This window comes from Octodon degus, unplaced genomic scaffold, assembly GCF_000260255.1.
Source record: "Octodon degus isolate 3935 unplaced genomic scaffold, OctDeg1.0 scaffold00104, whole genome shotgun sequence".
In the NCBI taxonomy this organism is placed as follows: domain Eukaryota; kingdom Metazoa; phylum Chordata; class Mammalia; order Rodentia; family Octodontidae; genus Octodon; species Octodon degus.
The window spans coordinates 819,752-840,039 of NW_004524680.1; the positions used below are offsets into that span (position 1 = coordinate 819,752).

At 45.0% G+C, this 20,288-nt stretch overlaps 2 protein-coding genes across 38 annotated transcripts in view; both read right to left on the reverse strand.

Annotated features, from left to right (window-relative positions):
- Positions 1-20,288, reverse strand: part of Cacna1c (calcium voltage-gated channel subunit alpha1 C) — a 752,474-nt gene that overhangs the window by 154,878 nt on the left and 577,308 nt on the right. The window lies entirely within an intron of this gene.
- LOC101563834 (coronin-2A) lies at positions 13,803-15,585 on the reverse strand. The gene has a single exon (XM_004638851.2). It carries the CDS (start codon positions 15,522-15,524, stop codon positions 13,947-13,949), a length of 1,578 nt encoding a protein of 525 aa, XP_004638908.1. The 5' UTR covers positions 15,525-15,585; the 3' UTR covers positions 13,803-13,946.

Genomic DNA, 20,288 nt, shown 5'->3' on the forward strand with positions numbered 1-20,288 from the left:
TCTTGTAGGGTTAGTGTCTCTACACTGGGCCCCCTTCCTCTTGTAGGGTTAGTGTCTCTACACTGGGCCCCCTTCCTCTTGTAGGGTTAGTGTCTTTACACTGGGGCCCCCTTCCTCTTGTAGGGTTAGTGTCTTTACACTGGGGCCCCCTTCCTCTTGTAGGGTTAGTGTTTCTACACTCTCCTGTGCCTTTCTCGGTCTCTAGCAACAGCCTGGACCCAACAGCAGCACACTGAATTCTTCTCTTATTTCTAAGCTGATTTGTTTTTTCTTTTCACATTTATTATCTTTTGAGCAATGTGTGCTTAATTTATAAACTCTTCGAATGCATAATTTATTTCACATTTTAAAAATTTTTATAGAGATAAACTCTGGGTACCTATTGTAAATCAATCTAAGCAGTCAGGGCAGAGGTTAAGTTGCTTGTCAAGGGGTATTGTTTTGAGGAAGCTTAGAAATAAGAGAGAAGAATTCAGGGTGCTGCCGGAGACAGAGGGGTACAGGAGAGTGTAAAGACACTAATCCTACAAGAGGAAGGGGGGCCCCGTGCTGTGAATGGACCGGAGTCCCGGATGTCCCAAAACTTCAGCTGACTCCTCAGCAGGAGCCTTCTCTCATCCTGGCACTTCATGTGACTAGACTCGCATCGAGGGCCGTCTGGGAGGGCACAGTGGAGGGCACTGGAATGAGCGGGTGATAGGGGTGGCACGAGCACAGAGGAGCGGCGGTGAAGTGGGCGGGAGCTCAGCCAGCAGTCCTGTCCTGCTGGGGGCCAGGCACCCTGTCTGCTACAGCCAGGCCGTGAAGGGGAAGCTGATGTGCATATGAGAACTCTATCTTTCATCCTCTTCTCCTGGAGCTTAGCTTACGGCCAGTGAATTTGCTGGAATGCTGCTCCTCAGTGGGAATTCTGAAGACTGGCACATATTTAGAAGGGGTCAGATTTATTTTTGATCTATGTGAAGTGCCATGTCTCAAACACATTCTTTTTTTTTTTTTTTTTTTTGGTACTGAGAATCCAATTCGTGACCTCATGCTTGCCAGGCAGGCACTATGCTGCTGAACTATATCTCTGGCCCCAAAAGTGTGGAATAAATAAAAATTTTATAATGAATATAGCAGCATTAAAAAAACAACAGACAACTTCTCAAAAGTCCTGCATGAAAGTAGCAGTGGGAGTTGGAAACTGCAGTGAGTGACTGGGTTCCAACTGCCCTTCCTAGAGAGATGTATGTCTCAATCGAGACTGAGGACAGTCCCCGCGGGGCACCTCACTATGAGCATCATTTTGCCGGAACGTGTGAAAGACCACACGTAGGGCTAGCAGTCACGGAGCTTCTGTTCACGTGGTTTGGGGGAGGGGACCCTGGCTGCGGTCAGTAGCTGAGAGCACAGGGCCCCTCTATGCAGAAACATTGTCTAGTGTTGGGCTAGGACATCGAATGTCTCATCTTGTTCACTTTAGAAATAACTGGATGCAAACTTTAAGAACAATAGGAAGAATTTGGATTAAATACACGGCCACTTAATACATCACTGAAGTTGATCAGGGCTGGTCTTTCAAGCGGGAAAGTTGCAACCACTTGGATGCCAAGTGATTGAAGAAGCTCTCACTCGTCGCCCTTGATGGGCTCAGTGGCTTCTAGGAGATGTGCACGTGGGTCAAGTCATCCATCTCGAGGTTCCTGCCCGGAATGAACGTATCTCACCTGGAAAGGGCAATGTGGTAACACTAGTGTCCTCTTGATTGTGACAGTTTTGTCAGTAAGTATTTGGAGGAAAAAAATGGGTGAAAATGGAGCTTGTAGTGAATAGCAGCATTCTAGGTGGTTCTTTAAGGGAAACTTCCAGTAAATGTAATGCCCAGATTGCCGAAATTTAGAATCATAAATGCTGGGCACTGATTCTATCAATGAGTGAAAAGTTTGACTCTTCTTTTGGGTACTTAAATGACGAGTAGGTTGGAAACTAAGGCAGTAAGCTGGCGGAGCCTAGGAGTCGGCGGGTACGGTTTCCCTACGGGCCATCCACTCCAGCGCCCTGGGAAGCGCAGCCTGACTGCTCTTCTGCAGACATTGGGATGGCGCCCCTGCCAAGCGCATGGTGAGCGCTGGTAGGAGAAAGCTGAGGAGGAAAGCTGGAGAAGAAGGCTTTCTTTCTGATTTCCTAATTTCACTGTCATCAGATAGTATGAACCGAATGCATGAAATGTGGGATTCTGGGCTGCGCTATCACCTGGTTGCTGATGAGAAGATTGTAAAAGCTGGGGAGTGGGAGAGAGAGAGAGAGAGAGAGAGAGAGAGAGAGAGAGAGGCACAGAGATAGAGGCAGAAACAGAGAGAGAGACAGAGACAGAGAGATAGAGAGAGACAGAGAGAGAGAGAGACAGAGACAGAGACAGAGACAGAGACAGAGAGACAGACCAAGGGACAGAGAGAAAAAGATGAGAGAGATCTTTAAAAGAATCATTAAGAACTGCCATAGCAAACAATGAATGGTTCTTTTAGTACTATCAAAAAGGCTACAATGAGTTGAATAGATGCTACTTCTCCCTCCCACGCTCCCTCCCTCTTTTCTTTGCTTAACAGATGGGTCTTGCCTTGTTGTCCAGGCTGGCCCTGAACTCCTGGCTCAAGAGACCCCCTTGCTTTAGCTTTCCAAGTAGGTGGAAGGAAGCCACAGCACTCAATTAGATTTCTTATTGCTAAACAACAGCTTACATATTTGAATTCATGATTCCCTCTTCCCTCCCCCGGACATCTATTTTTGGTGGCCACTATAGCTTGAAAGGTGCTTAGTAGGACTAATTCTGTGTCTCCAGAGAGGTGTGCAGATATTCTCTCCCTTAACCTGTGTGGAGAACAGGTATGTGGATGTTAGAAGATTATCATAGGTCATTTTCTCCATGGGATCATCTCCTGAGTCTAAAAGCCACACAAACTGTCCTAGGGGAGAAGCCTTAGATTTAAGCCATTGTCAATATTGACAGTCCCTGGTATATTTGGAGTTTAAACCCTCTGTGGGTTTTTTCACTAAGATGTGAGAATCAGCCATGAAGCACCATGTATGCTTTTTTTTGGCCTGCTCAGTCCACCCTGAGGGCAGGGCTGGCATGGCATATGGTGCCAGGGATCGAACCAAGGTCCCCTGTGCCCGCCTAAGTTTCTAAAGCAGGGCTTTAGACCACTGAGCTATCTCGCCAGCCCCAGCACCATGTATGCTTTTAACTACAGTGCTCAGCTCACCTGCACAGCTTTTCTGCAGCTATGGACAACTGAGTAAGTGGGGGCTTATTGTGTGCGATCCCCACTTTTGCCCAACATGAAGTGATCTCTTTGTAGAACTAATGACATTCTCTGAACAGCTCTGCATAATTCTTAAAATCAATCTTAAGACCCATGTGTTCACACTTCACACTTTCCATAAAAAGAAATTGGATTTCATTTGCCACTACAATGCCAACATGACATGATATAAGTGTCCAAACATGGCCAAAATCATCAAGCATGAATTAAAGAAAAAGCCTCCAGAGTTTGGGTTTCAATAAAGAAGAAAAAAGCCACTAAGGTTGTTTAGCAATAAATTCACAGGGGAAACAGCAAAATCTTCTCAGGTTCTTCTTCTGTGTCTCTCTCTTCCATTATATCTCCAGGGCTAGGAGGAGGCAGATGGGGAACTGTGCTCATAGATGGTCTCCAAGCCTGCCCTGTCTCAGGCTTTCCTAGGTGACATGACTGACAGAGACATCGCAACAAAGCTCTGTGTGAGGGAATTAGGAATGGATTTTGAAAGAGATGATGAAGAAATCTGTCTCATTCTGAAAGCTCTGCCACTCAAAACAGCTTTGATTTTTGTCCCAGGGATGGGGTTTTGTGAGGTCTTTATATGATGGTCACTAGGAATGCCTGATATCCCACGAGATTTGGCAAGAGAAGTGCCCAGTGTACGTTCTGCAGTGTGTCTGCAGCCCACTCTCCACGGTCAGTGAATGTTCCTGCTACTGCCAATATCTCATCTCCTTCTTTGGGAAGAGGATTTGCGGTGTCTCTGGCAGGAGATGGGTGTTGGAAGTCAAAGTTGTGAAGGGAATTCTCACCTACCCAGAGCTTTCCCAGTGTGGTGGTACTCTAAGGAGCCTGAGGCCTGCCAGACCCAGCTGTCCCAGCTTGTGTATGTCCAAATGAGATGTGGCCCTGTCACTCATGTGGCCAGCAGCCCACTTTACCGTATATTTTGTACATGAATGGAATAACTACTATTTATCTTCTCCTACTCGTCAGAGTAATGGCCACTAAGGAAAAGAACTAATTTTCTGCCCCTCTGACCCTACTCTGGCATCTAAAAGCTCCCTATAATTTGGCTTTCTATCTGTTCTGTCGCTTATGGGTTGAATTATGTGTCCTCCTGCACAGAAGCTGATTTTGGAACTCCCTCACCTCTGAATGTGACTGTCTTTGAAGACAGGTCTTTAAATAGGTGATTAAAAATAAGGTCACAAAGGTGGGCCTTAATCTAGTATGACTGGTACCCTTAAAATAAGAAATTCTGGCACAAACACCCACAGAGAGAAGATCGCATGAAGACAGAGAGCAATCCACATTCCAATGAGAGAGGTCTAGACCTGATCCTTCCGGCAGGTGTATGGGGGTCCCAAGAGTGTGAGCTGGGGTGCTCACCCCTGGGTTTTTCTCACTATCTCATTGCATGGCCCTCTCACTATAGTTTAGCTCTTGGACTCTGACAACTGTTCCCTCTCTTTGTACCTTCTCACTGGCAACAGCTCTCTATAGCAACCCTGGAGTGCTGCACTATCCCTTGCGGACTTCTTCAAACCCCACTGGCATCTTTATCAAACTGTCTCTTGAGATTGTCCAGTTTGAGAGAACTTTGCCTTCTTTGAGGACCCTGACAGTGGAGCCCTGAGGGTGCAGGAAAGGCAGGCACTGTTCCTCCCACTGACTACCAAGCTGAAGTTAGCGAGCCCATACATGGCAGGGAATGACTGGTCTTGGGTCCAGACCCTTCTCAGCCTTATCAGGCAACATCTCAAATGGTTTTGCTCAAGTATATCTTTGCTGCATGAGTGACTGATAAGAACCTATGATGATCCCAAAGCTTTGGTGACTGATAGAAGGAAGGTCCCAAATGGGTTCCCGCTTGCACTATTGTCCTGGAGCTGTGGCAACTGGCAGGAGTGGAGTCCAAGACGAGCTCCAGCTCCCTCCATTGATGGGACTCAGGAATTGGAGACCGGTGGGAACTCCAGTGACACAGTAGGACCTCAGCTAGAGCACATGAGATGGACAGGTGGGGCCAGTGGCACAGAAAAGTCTGAAGAAATAGAAGCAATATGAACCAGCAAGGGAAAAGTTAGGTAAACCAGCCTCCTGCTTGGGGACAAAGACATGCAGAATAGAAGTGGGCAGGCAGAGCTCCCCTTTTCTTTACTACCTCTTTTCCTTTTTTCTTTTCTCCTTTATAAATGGCTGGAGAGAACTTCAGCCACAGAAAACTAATCCCATCCCTTAAATCTAGAGACCAAGATTAGACCCACACCTAGCACAAATCCACCTGCCTTCTTGGCTAACGTACACATCTGGGATAAGACTTGGACCTACTACTGAACTGTAGACACTATAATCTACTTTTATTTTTCTCGGTATGATGGGTTTTCTTCTTGGTAGTTGGCTGGGTTAGTGTGGTATTTTTTTGTTTGTTTTTGTTTTGCATTTTCTTTTCTCTTTTTTGTTCTGTTCTTATTTTGCCTTGGTTTGTTTTTCTTATTTGGCTCATGTCAATACTTCCAGGCTTTCTCTTCCAATCCCTCCCTCTTGTATCCTACAATTACCCTAAACTCGGGGATCATCCTATGCACACTTGCTCCTACTATATTTAACCTCACCCACCTCTCCCTCCTATGCCATACCCTTCTATATCCCCCAAACAGGGTAAAATCTACTAAGTGTAAACCACTGCATATAAGTTCTTGGTATAAGTTGGATCATATTATATAACTACAGAACTTACTCCTATGGTTAAAGAAATCAGGCTAATAGTTACCACAGTCTGTCAGTAGCCAGACTGTACTTGAGTCTGTGGTTATTGCTAACTTTACTACTTTTGCCAGGATGCTGTACCTGTTGTAAACAGTTTTTCCTCCCCTTTATCACAACACTGCAATTACAAGGGGTCACAACCATCATCGTAGTCCAGTACCAAAGGAATGGTCAAATTGAGTCAAATTGGTAGCAATTCCACATTCTTAATATATTGGGAAGGTAAATTGGTAGATTAGACATAAGGACCAAGAATCACCTGTAACTAAAAGAAAGTCTGAGGAATAGACATCTAGGAAAACCTAGACAGCAGGGATAAAAGTATTTAACACAAGAAATCTACAAGCATCAATAAAGAAAACAAAATAAAATTAAAAAATAGAAAAGGAAAAGAGGCTATAGAAAAATGCAACCACAAATGCTCAGTCTATCCAGGACAAATCCAGAGCACAAAGAGATAGAGGAAATCAAAAGTCAATCACTGAAACTCTCTGAAATGATAGCAGTAGAAATGAAAAAGAAATGGAACAAGTCATAGAAGAAGTTAGAAAAAGAAATGAATCAAAATGAAAGGTGTTAAAGCAGATATAGATAAAGAAAATAGAGGAGCTTAGAAAAATGATGGAAACCATAAATGCCTAACACAGATGACAAATGGAACCAATGAAACAGATCCAAACAAAAATGCAGGAGATTAAAAATCCCACTGAAAGTACATGCCAATGGATGGAATGCAAGAGAGGATAGAATATCAGACCTAGGGAATAGGAATGTGACTAGCAAGCAGAAAGGAAAGATATCCTAAAAATAGCAAAAAATAAATCCAACAACAACAAGATGAAGCAAAGAAAAATAACATAAGATTGACTGGAGTGAGTGAGAAAGCTGGAGACAGCATGAGAATCATTAAAATCTCTTCACATAAACAATGGCAGGAAACTTCCCCAACATGGATAAAGAATTTGACCGACAAATAAATGAAGCATGTAAACTCTAAATAACCATAGTAGAAATAAATCCACACCACAGCATATAATAATCAAGATCCCAGAAATTCAACACAAGAACAAAACATTAAGGGCCGTCCAAATAGCTCAGTGGATTAAAGTGCCTGCAAGCAGGCACAGAGGCTGGGGCTTCGATCCCCAGGTCTGCCATGCTGGCCCTACCCCCGGGGTGTGCTGACATGACAATTGAGACTAGGTGTGGTGACACACACCTGTAATTCCAACTTAGGAGGCTGTAAGCAGGCAGACCACTACAAGTCCGATCTAGTAGTGAGACTCTGAACCCCCTATAGACCCTTCTCTAAAATACAGAAAAAAAACCCCCAAGATCCAACATTATATTGCATTCAACAAATACATGTAACCCAAAAAGAAATTTATAGACTAAAAGTAAAAGGATGGAAAACAATTCTCCATGCCACAGGAACCCCCCCAAAAGCAGTGGTCATCATGGTCATTATTCTATTTGCAGACAATGCAAACTTCAAGACAAAACTAATTAAAGGAGACAAGGAAGGTCACTACATACTTGTTAATGGAAAACTCAACGAAGAGATAACAATCATAACTCGATATGCATCAAACATCACTGTACTGAACTACAATATAAAACAAATATTAAGAGATATAAAAATCAAATAAATATTAACACAATTGTAGTGAAGGATCTTAATTCCCCACTCGCACAAATAGATATGTCAACTAGACAAAAAAATCAGCAAAGAAATATCAGAATTAAATAAAGACTGAAAAAATGGACTTGGTAGTTGTCAACAGAATATTCCACCTCAAAACATCAGAATATACATTCTTCTCATCTTGACACAGCACATTCTTCAAAATAGTCCACATGCTAGCTCACAAAACATGTTTAAATAAATGTAGAGGAATTGAAATCATTCCATGCATGCTATCTGACCATAATGCAATGCAACTGGAAATCAATAACAAAAGAAGTCACAAAAACCGCATGGAAAACACATAGAAATTAAACAACAGTGCTGAACAATCAATGGGTAACAGGAAATTAAAGATGAAATTAAACAATATATACAGTTAAACATTAATGTTGATACAACATGCCAAAAATTATGGGACACAACGAAAACAATCATTAGAAGGGAAGTTCTAGCAATGTAGTTTCACATCAGAAAAACAGAATGAGCTGAAATAAACAACCTAATGTTGAACTTCAATCTTCTAAAAGAACAAATCAAATCCAAACCTCATTTGAGGGAGAAAATTATAAAGAGCAGAAATTAATGTATTTGGGACTAAGAAAACAATACAAAGAATCAATGAATTGAATAGTTGGTTCTTTGAAAGAATTAACACAATTGATAAACAATTAGCTAAGCCCATCAAAAAGAGGAAAGAATAAGCACAAATTTAAGAAATTAGGAATGAAAAGGGGGGAAATAACAACAGATCCTACAGAAAATTCAGAAGATCAGTAATACCTACTATGAGAACCTATATTTTAATAAGATGGAAACACAGAAGAAATAGAATCCTAGAACAATCAAATTTCCAAAACTAAATCAAGAAGATATAAAAATATCAGCCAATGAAATTGAAAATGTAATTAAAAATTTACAACAAAGAAAAGCCCAGGCCATGACAGATTCACTATTGAATTCTACAATAAATTTAGAAACTAATGCCACTAATGCTGTAATTCTTTAAAGAAACTGAAAGAGCAGCAATACTTCCAAAATCATTTCTGGAGGCAAGTATTAAGTTGATTCCAAAACCAGAGAAGAACTCAACCAAAAAAGAAAACTACGGGTCAGTCTCCCTAGTGAACATAGATGCAAAAATACTTTTTAAGATACTGGCAAACAGAATGTAGAAAATCACTAAAAAGATTACACACCCTGACCAAGTAGGATTGATCATTGAGAAGCAGGGAAGTTCAATATATGCAAATCAATACATGCATAACACTATTAACATAACTAAAGATAAAAATCACATGATCATCTCAAACCATTAGCCTATCTCACAGAACTGTAGAAAAAGAATTTGACAAAATCCAATACCCACTTATGACAAAAACCTTAGAGAAAATTTAAAAAGAGGGTCTTTATCTGAATCTAAGAAAAAGCCATCTATGAGAAACCAAAAGTCAACATCAAACTAAATGGTCAAAAGCTAAAAGCTTTCATTCTAAAATCATGAACAAGACAAGGATGTCCACTATCACCTCTCCTATTCAAAACAGTTCTGAAAACATTAGCCAGACAAGATAAAGAAATAAAAGGAATAAGGATAGGAAAGTTAAACTATTATTATTTGCACATGACATGATACTCTACATGGAAGACCCCAAAAGCTCCACCAAGAGACTTGCAGATTTAATAACCAAATTTAGTAATGTAGTTGGATATAAAGTTAACATTAAAAAATCAATAGCATCCCTGTACACTAGCACCAAACTTACAGAGAGAGAAATTAGGGAAACCATACCCTTCACAATTGCATTCAGTAAAAATGAACTAGGAATCTATCTAACAAAAAAGTAAAAGATGTAAACATCGAAAATTATAATACTCTGAAAAGGGATGTTGAAGAAGATATTGGAAAATGGAAAGATATCCTTGCTCATCGGTAGGAAGAACCAACATAGTGAAAATGGGCATACTCCCAAAACTGTTATACGGATTTAATGCAATCCCAATAAAAAACCATTAACTTATCTCACAGAATTAGAGAAAATATTCCTAAAATTCATTTGGAAGCAGAAGAGATCTAGAATAGCGAAAGCAACTCTTGGCAAAACTGGGGGCATCACAATCTTTGCCTTGAAGTTATACTACACAGCTACTGTGATAAAACCAATATGGTATTGGCAAAAAAACCAGATCAGAGGATCAGTGGAACAGATTAGAGGATGCAGAGGTGACTCCAAACACATTAAACCATCTCATCTTTGACAAAGGAGCCAAACATGTTCACTAGAAAAAAGACAGACTCTTTAATAAATGGTGCTAGCAAAACCAGCTTTCCATGTGTCAGAAAGTAAAACTAGACCCATGACTATCACCATGCACTAAACTAAAGTCAAAATGGAGCAAAAACTTCAATATTAAAACAGAAACAATAACTATACTGGAAAAGAAGACAGGTAGAAATCTTGAAGATATAGGTATAGGCAGAGACTTCATGAATAATACTACACAGAATCAACAAATGGGATCTTACCTTCTTAAAAAGCTTCCGCACAACAAAAGAAATCACCAAGTGAAAAGCCAACCCACTGAGTTAGAAAAATTATAGTCAGTTGTCTCTCAGACAAAAGATTTATATCTAGAACATGTAAAGAATTAAAAAACAAAACAAAATTCAAAGACCAGGCACTCAAAATTCAAAGACCCAATCAAAGTGGGCATCTGAAATGAATATACACTTCTCAGATGAAGAAGTACAAATGGTAAGTAAATATATGAAAAAATGTTCAACACAACTGGTCATTCAAGAGATGCAAATTAAAACAACATTGACTTAGTTGTGTCCAAAATTTTCTGATCAAGGAGATTATGGGGCCAAAGAAGAAAGTGACCGATGATGTAGAGTGTGCCTAAGGAGAGTCACATGGAGAGAAAACATTCTCTCAGGCTTTCACAGAGAGCACATTGGCCAAGCAATGGCTGTGACTCATTCACATGGCTGACACTGACAAAGGTTCTACAATCTGAGGTATAGGATCTCAGGATAAATCCTGAGGGGATTTCACTGACCTTATCAGACCCAAAAGCTACAACTCTTGTTGCATAGCTCCTGCTTTATCTTGGTCTTAACTATCCAACAGAAAATTATAAAAACGAAGTATAAGAAGTAAAGCCATGGTGTTATGTTGAGCTGTAGGGGACTCAGGTCAACAATTTCTGACATTGCCAGTCAAGCAGAAGACCCAATACTATTATGGACTACTGGGCTCTTTTAGAATATTTTGCTGAGTTCACACACCTATAATATTCAAATGACGGAACTAAACAAAAAAGGGGATACAGATGAATGTCCATTTTGTATCTGTGTATTCAAAATGGTTAGGATAGATATATAGTTACATTCTCTTAATGAATAGAGGGATTTGTTGTAATAGTGTTTGTAAATAGGATATCATGTCTGCATCTTGTACAGCAAATAACCACTAGGAAGAGAGTATGCAATGTATTAATTATTGGAACTGTCCTACCAATCTGATTTGAAACTGTCTCATTGCTATTTATTTCTCAATAAAATTATGGAGGAAAAGAAAAACAACATTCAGATTCCATTCACTCCAGAAAGAATGGCTATCAAAAAATCAACCAAAAATAGATGCTGGCAGGGCTATGGGGAAAAAGGAACCCTTCTCCGCTGTTGGTGGGAGTGTAGACTCATGCAACTATTGTGGAAATCAGTGTGGAGATTATTTAAAAAACTAGGATTAGAGTTATTCCCCTTCTTGGTATCTTCCCAGAAGAATTAAAAACATCAAACTATAGTGATTTACAGGGGCCGGACAGATGGCTCAGTAGAATAAGCACTTGCCTGGCAAGCAAAAGGGCCTGAGTTCAATCTTTGGTTCCACAAAAAACAAAAACAAAAAACACCAAAACAAACAAACAAAAAACTCTCAGTGATTTATAGGCACCCATGTTTGTAGCAGTATAATTTGTAATGGCTAAATCTAGGAAACAACCCAAATGCCCATTAATTGAGAAATGGATAAAAAAGATGTGTTTTTTATATAATAGAGAACTACTCAGCTACAAAGAAAGATAAACCTGAGACTTCTATAGGAGGGTGGATGCAACCTGAGACCAAACTCATAAGGGAAATAAATTAGACCTACACGTGTAAACATCGTACCATCTCATTAGTATGAGAAACCGAAAGAGTAAATAAGACCCAAAAGGTGTAATAGATATTGTGAATAGGGAAGAAACTATTTAAAAGAAAAGAAAAAACTGTGGTGAGAGAAAGGGGAAGGGAAGGAAGTGAAAAGAAAAGAAAAAAAATATATGTATATACAAGATAGTTAAGATAGTTATACACTTAGTTGCTCTTAGTTCATCGAACAGAAAATTTTGTGCCCATATTTTTTGGACAATATTCATGCCTATATCTTGTACTCTGAATAACTACTATGAATATAACAGAATGCAACATATTAATTATTGTTACTCTTCAACTAGCCTATTTTGAAAGTCTGATGTTTTATTTTTACTTTTTTTCTGTAAAAACAAAACAAAAAAGGAACTGGCAATGTAGGAAAAGTGACACTCCTGCATGAGCCCTGGACAGTATAGAGCTGGACACTCTGGTTCTGGTTACTACCGAAGAGATTCTTGGGAGGAACTATGGTACATCCCACCTGACTTTCTTTCCTCTTGACAACAAATGCCTCAAAAAGTTCTACCTCACTGTCTTTCTACAGAGTAAGCGCACAGCCACAGGCATCTCACATTGACAACCGAAGAAGCTCTTGATTGGTCTTTGTCCTACTCAGAGTCAGGAATCTCCACCGTACTCTGAGGCCAGGGAACCTAGAGGGCAGTCCTCTCCTTTGGACCTGGTCACTAAGTAACTCTAAAGCTATCGATGACTGGATCTCAACTCTTTGTCTCCTAATGAATGAGTTTCATGATGATTGAAGAGAAAGAAAGAGAGAGGGTAGAAAAGAAAAGTAGGTTGTGGAAGGACAGAGGAAACAGTGAGAGAAAAAGCAAAAGGTATCCAGGTCAAGGCAGTTTGTCTGCGTGGAAGGCCACAGGGAAATGTGTCACCTGTTTCCAGAACCTTCTCAACCATTTCCTGCCAGCCCAGACCCAGCTTGGCTTCTTCCACATAAGCAATTAAAACTGGGTTGATTTTAAACCATCAGAAAGTAAATATAAAACAAGATTAAATATTAAGAAGCCAAACAAAGTGGCCTTATTAAAAAAGGCACAATATAAGCACGACATGCCAGCATTATAATTGTTATTACCGCTATAAACTGGGAGGAGGCATAATGCTGCCCTTGATCTGTAGCCATAATCCAAAGAAGAAAACTAGGGTTGTTGTGATCTCAGCAGGCCATAAACATCCAGCACTTCCAAGCGGAGAAAATTTCCCTCTACCATCTTGGCACCCTGGAGCCGGGCCATCGGATGTGACTGCAGGTTGAAGAAAGGTGAGCAGAGCCTGAAGGGGTCGGGGAGGGAGGTCGCTGCTGCAGGCTAACTTCAAGCTTCTGGCGAGTGTCCCTCGCCTTCCTGACCCCGCACCTGCCTTCACTAGGGAGGCAGGGCGGTGTGCAACACTCTCAGGCTCGAGGGGGAAACAAGGTGTGAATCACATAGGAGGAGCCAGATACCCCAAAGAGGAAATACAGGTCATCTGCTAAAGAGTGACAGGGGTATGCGGCACAGGGATGGTGACAGCTTTTCCATTTGCTTTGGAAATCCGACTCCTTCAGGCATAGATTACTTTTAGGCTAGAGAGGGGACATTACTCTGTTCACAAGGGTTAGTAGTTGATGGTCATCCATGAGGCATGATACGAAAGAGAAAGAGTGGTGTATGCCTTCAGCTAATCCTTCTAAAACTAGTCAGTGATATCTAATGGCCAGTCCTTATTTTAAAGCTTTGTCTATGAATTACATAATAGCAATATCAGTCATTTCTATAATGATGATAATAACAGTCGCATTTTAATCACTATGTGTCAGCTCTATCACATACTTTATTTATTTATTTTTCCCCCCACTGGAATCTCTTTCAGTGACTGAGAGTTTTCGTTTTCTGATAAAAAATATAGAAATAGTGGTTGTTTTGGGGGATGTGAAGCTCGGTTCTGGACCTCCCCACAAAGCCAGTGGTGTCCCTGAGGGCGGGGATGGCAGAGGCCTTGCTCAGAACTGCCCAGAGTCCATCCGCAAGTTTTTGATCTCCAGTTCCAATTGCTTGGCCTCGACCTCTCGCTGGGTCAGCAGCTCCCGGAGTCTTCGGATCTCCTCCTGTTGCCGATAGAACATCTGCAGCAGCTCATTCTCTGTCTTTGGTGGGGGGCATTCGAAAACGTCAAAGCCGTTTGTGAGCCAGGATTTCTTCTCCTCCAGCCTGTGCTCCACTGCCCACCTTGGCACCTTCTCCTCCAACAGGGGGCTGGGCCTCCGGCTGTCCTCTGTGGCCAGCTTTGGTGTGGGGTCCACGGGCAGGAGTGAAGCTGGGGCTGCAGCATTGGAGAGGGGTCGCTGGGGAGGCAGAGGCCGAGGGCTCAGCAGCTGGGAGCCGGGCCGGAGGGACACCAGGATTGGCTCTTTGTTCATCCCACTGAGCCACTCGTGGGCCGTCAGGGAGGGCTGGGTCCCTGCTGTAGGTGGGTAGATGTCCTCTTGGTAGGATTCCGACCGCCGGGGCACAATCATGGATACGGGCTCGATGAGGCTTTTCGTTGTGATCAGCTTGTAGAAGCGGAAGATCTCGCAGGAGGACACGTCAAGACCTCTCTTTGGCATGGCACCGATGCCCTTCTGAGGGTTGTAGGAGCGGAACTCAGTCAGGTAGGTCAGGTGAGGTTTGTCGGCACTCACCTCATAGTAGCGGATGTTGCCATCCCCCTTTCCAACCACGTAGAGCATGGTGGTGTCCGGGTCGTAGAAGGGAAACAAGACGCCGGAGGAGCCATCCAGGTCCTCCTCTGTGAGGGGCACTGAGAGGTCATCCTGGTCCCACAGGGCCATCTGCCGGTTGTTCCAGCGTGATGTGCCTGTGGATAGGAGCTTCTTCAGGTTTCCCAGAAACAGCACCTTGCTGGCCCGGTGCCCCTTGTAGCTGGCTTCCTGCAGGACTGTCCCAAGCCGGGGATCAACAACCCGAATCTTTCGGTCTTTACAGGTAGTGGCCAGCAGGCTGCCATTGGTGTTGAAAGACATGGACAGGATCACGTCTTGGTGACAGGAGATGGTTCTCATGGGGCTCATGATGACAGACTCCTTGGTGTCCAGGTTCCAGATCATCACCTTGTAGTCATAGCCGGAGCTGAAGAGGATGTTGGCAGCCGTGGGGTGCCATTCTACTAGGCCCACCCTGCGTGCATGGCCCACCAGCTCCTTCCTGTAGGCTGTGAGGTTCCTTGTCAGCAGCTGCTTGGGGATGTCCCAGAGTTTGATCGTGGCATCTTCAGAGCAGGAGGCAATCTCGAAGTCATTGAAAGGGTTCCACTTGATGTCTAGGATGTTCCCTCTGTGCCCGCAGACCTTGGGGTAGTGGGGGTCCAACTTTCCTGTCTGGTTCAGGGGGATGACGAGGAAGGCCCCCCCACCTGCACACTCAGTGACCACTGCGATGAAGTGGGGGTTCACTGCACAGAAGTGATTGTCGTGGACGCTGCGGGTGATGGGCACAGAGTCATAGCAGTTCTCCTTGCTGGCCGGTTTGCCAAAGACATGGCGGAACTTGGAGCTCCGGTACTGGGGATGCCATGACATCTTGCTGACTGCCGCGCAGGTGGCAGCGGCATCCTAATCCAGCTCCACGCCGCCCGCCGAGTCCCCGCGCGCAGCACCCTCTATCACATACTTTAAATGATTTAACCCCATGAGGAGGTATTATATGTGCCCACTTTATAGACGAAAAAACTGAGACTTAGAGAATCTACTCACTTATGCTAAGCAAGCCACTAAATAAGATCTAGGATTTGAACCTGGTGTCTCCTCTTAGCTTCTGTTACATGGAATAAATTTATAATTTCCTTTCCTAATCATGAGAGGGAGGAGAGAGACCTGAGGATGTGTTTGGGTCACCAGGAGCAGGACAGAAAGCTCCGTGGAAGTCCAGAAGAGAAGCCCCTTACTTAATCCCAGCCAGGGTTTCCTGCCAGCAGTTCTGGGCAGACACGGGAGGTGGGGTGAAGACCGGCACGTTCAGAGGCATCCACTGTGGCTGGGGCCCAGCTTTGAGCCCTGGCTCTGCCCTTTTGGATCCAAGAAGCCTTGGACATGCTGTTTCACTCCTCCGTGACTCAGTGTTGCCCCTGCAAGTGGGAGCTCTTCATCCACCCACCTTTCACTCTCAGAAGGGGCATGAGGGCTGGCCAGCCCTCATGTTATAGGTGAGAGTGTAAGTCCAGAAAGGGTCCCCAGTATCCCCAAGGGTACATGGCTAGTCAGCGGCAGGCTTCTGAACCTCCTACCACCCAGTGCCAGCTATTTTCTCACTGTCATTGACTCACACCAGCTTGGTCAGAGCCAAGCACAGAGCCTCCCCAACCCTAGCCCTGAACCAAGAGTCCCACTGTGCGTGGGGTCTGCGCCTGGTACCCTCCTCTCGGCTGTTTACAGCAGCTATATGGAGCTCACGATTCACTCTATTTCTTCTGGGCTATGTCACCCTTCATTGCTTTCTGCAGCCCGGTATAAGCTGATCTAGGTCGGACCTTCTGCAGGAGGCACTCAGGGACCCAGCATTATCTTAAAGGAGAGAGGAACCCCGCAGGAGCAAGGAGCTGTACTTCTTCAGAAGGGTCTCAGCCTTGTCCTCGTTCCAGCATGTGAATAAGCTGCCGCCTCCAATTTCCCAGCTAGCTCCATTAGTGGCATTTATGTGAAATGAGTCATTTTAGTTCCAGCCTAAGCCACTGTGCCTCTCCAGCCTCATCATTTCATGAATGAGCTTACAGGCAGCTGTCAAGAGTATCAATCAGGCTGCCCCCTTCTGGGCGAGTCCTTTAGTTCACCTCCTGGCTGCCTGCGGAATGTTTGTGGCTGTGCCTCCCCTCCTCCCTGCCCTGGTGTGGATGCAGTCCTTGGCCTAGCTGGCTGCCTCACTGCCCACACTGCTCACTGAGTGGCATTGTCCTTCAACAGTTCTTCACGCTGGGCACAGAGCCAGAGAGGCAAAGCTGCCCTCCTCTCTGGGCCAGTCAGCCTCATTAAGACAGAGGTTCAGTGCTCAGGGGCGGTGGTGGTAGTCAGCAGAAGGCTGAGTCTTGGGATGGCAAAAGTCTTGGAACTCACAGAGAACAGTGGGAGAAATCAGGAAGGTTGAATTTAGGAAAGGCAGGCTACAGAGACCTCATTAAGCTGCTTCCTCTTCCTCTTCCTCTTCCTCTTCCTCTTCCTCTTCTTCTTCTTCATTTGGTCCAGGGTCTCACTAGGCATGTGCCACCATGCTCGGTCTTAGTGGCCAGCTCAGTGCACCCGTGAATGGGGCAGGCGCGGCATGGGGTGCCAGGGCTTGAACCCCCGTCCTTGTGTCTGCCTAAGCAGGTGCTTAGTCTGCTCAGCTATCTCGCTGGCCCTGACACCAGCATCTTCTGATACCAAAAGTCTGCTTCCATGGATGGAAGAAGATGCTACCTGTTCACAGCCATGCTGCAAGGCTGTGACATCAAAGGAAGGGGCCAGAGGGGAAAGGAATTTGCTTGAATGAAGCAACCGTGCCCAATATGGCCTGGCTACTGGGACAGAATCGGGGTTGCTTGTTATGGGAGGTTTCTAAGCAAAGCCTGGATCAGCATTTTCTGGAGGATTCTTAAGACAGTTTCTGTTTTGTTTTAGAAAAAAAAAAAACAGTTGAGTTTCACAGGAAAGGAGGGCTGTAATCAGATAAAACACCAAGTTGAAGTGTGTGTGTGTGTGGCATTAGAAACAGAGAAAGGGGGCGATGGGATCAGTCACATCACAGTCACTCACAGTACCATCCTCAGGAGGCCTGTGTCCCAAGGCCCTGCCTTTCGGCCTGGGGCTAGCCGGCCAGCCTCACTTCCCATCAGGAGCTCAGCTGCGTGGCCAGTGTGCCATGGGGCCTCTCCCACTGAGCCTCTGCACTGCCGCTGCTGGCGCAGGACCCTGGGCCCCTCCACACACACTAGACCATTCTTACCACCCAGCTCTACTGCCTTATGAAGTCTTCTGGACCTGTGCAGCATCATGGAGATTTCTTTTGTGCAAGACATTGGCTACTTGTGCTGTTTGGGACAGTGATAGCTCTTTGTCCTGCACAATACAACAATAAAAATTGTGCACCATGTCATGCTGAAGCACTGCCCGATAGTCTTCATTTATTGTGCCCAATGAGCTGGGGAGAGAGCCAGGGCTGTGCGTTTATTTACAGCTAGAGGTGGGGACACCAGGGCCTTGGAGTTGGAACCTGAGCCGGCAGGCCCACTCTGCCCCAACACCGCTGCTTCTCCAGCCCCTACACTGGACATCTGATTGCCCCTCTGCCCTCCGCACCAAACCCCCCATCTCCTCCCTCTTTGCCCTAATTTTGGAGCTTTCCTCCAGCAGTTTCTCAGGAGAGCTGCAGGAGCTGACTGTTCTTTCTTTAGAAGACAGAAATGTTTTTGAAATCTAGAGAACAGGCACCCTGATCTCAACTAAAAAAGGCCTGGAGGCACTGGCAGGGGGCAGGGATGCTAATGGTCCAGAAAGCCGACAGCAGGCAGGCCTGACCTTGGCTCCCTGGGCCTGGCCACCAGGTGTCCAGAGACCTGTTAAGCTACCTCTTCCTGGATCTGAGGCTTATATTCAGTGAGGATTCATGCTGCAGGCTCAGAGGCCTTGGAAGCCCAGAAGGAAGGAGAAGATACAGATTCTGGCTTGGGAATAACATTGGAGATGCTCTTTCTGGAAAGGCCAGCTGTGTGGACTGAAGGTATTGATGGGCTGCCTGGCTGAAGTATGCACACCTTCCCTTTCACAGAGTCAACTGGCTCTATTTTTTATTTCTTGTACTGCAGAAGTAGTACCTAGTAAATAGTTGGCTAAAAAAAAATATGAAGACAGGATATCTGCCAGATTTAGAGAAAGGCAAAAGGGGACATTGCTCTTCTTTTCATTGTGAGAGGAGGTGTCACGGTGTTGTTGAGGCTGATCTTTGAAACTCTTGGAGTCATGCAATCCTCTTGCCTCAGCCTCGGAAGTAGCTGGGACTAGAAGCACATGAAACCACATCTGGCCTTTCGAGCTCAGGAATGCTGTGGGGGAGCTAACCTCCTTGCTCGTAGGAGTGACCAAGCACAGCTGTTGGCCCTAGTGAGGAGAGAGGGACTGTACGGGCAAGGAAGAGGAGAGGCTGAGCAGAGCTCTCTCAGGCTCTGTTTCCACTGGAGCCCGGTGAGTCCCAGCCTCCTCCACCCACTGACTCGTTGCTTGAGGGGGCACCGTGTCACCGGCTTAGTGCTAGGCTCACTGCTGCAGGATAGAGTGGAGAAGAGGTGGGAAATGCTCCTGGAAGCCCAACCCCTGATGGAAATGTGAGGCAGCCCAGAGCAGAGCAGAGACAGCCAAGCAATTAGCGTGAGTAATTAACCATGCAGGAGTAATTAACAGTGCCATCCGTTGCACCCACGACACCTCAGACCAGCATGGGGAGGCTAAATAGCCGCAGGTGTCAACTCCGGAGGAGGAATTTATCAACAGCTGGAGAGGCACCAGAACAGGAGGGGCTCCGTGTGGTATGGCGGGCCACCTGGCATCCCGGACCATCCATGCTCGAGGAGAGGGTTGGCTGAGAGTTCCTGGGTGCATATTAAAAGCATCATGTGTGCTTGGTGGAGGGGAGAGGGGGCCTCTGGGACACTCAGAAGCTGTGGCAGAGACGGTGTTCTGCCATCTCTCCTGTCCAGTGTTTTCAAGGCAACGCCAGAGTGAGGCTGCATGAGCTCCTGAGCAGCAGACTTTTCTCTTTTTCAGCCACCTGCTGTCCCATCAAGAGGTGTCAGTGAACACCGACTGTGTCCAAAACAAGGCTGTCCCCTCCCAGGGCCAGCCAGGCATCCCTTCTGCAATGCGGGACTCAGAGAAAGATGGTGCCAGAGGGGGCTTTGAGGGGATCGGAAGGCTCAGAGATGGGCAGAGTATTAGTACTTCCACAGCTCAGGAAACGAAGGCCCAGCAGGGAAGCACCGTCTGAAGCCACAGAGCTTAGTTCACAGTCGGTCTCAGCCCAGAAGCAGGCTTCCTGACGCCCTTCCTAGGGCTTCCTTCCGCTCCTTTTCTCCTTCCCAGCACCAGCTTCCTTATTCTGCAGGGCACCCCTGGGTTCTGCACTCACCACCTTCCTCTTGCTTCACAAAAGAGAAAAAGTCGTTTTGGAGTGTGGAGTCAGACAGGTTCTGCCAGGGTGTGGGCCCACGCCAGCCTCCTATGAGCTGTCTCTCTGCACCTCACCTTGCTCATCTAAAAATGGTGATAATTGTACCCATCTGGGAAGGTTAAGTGAGGATTAAAGACAATACAACTAAGAGA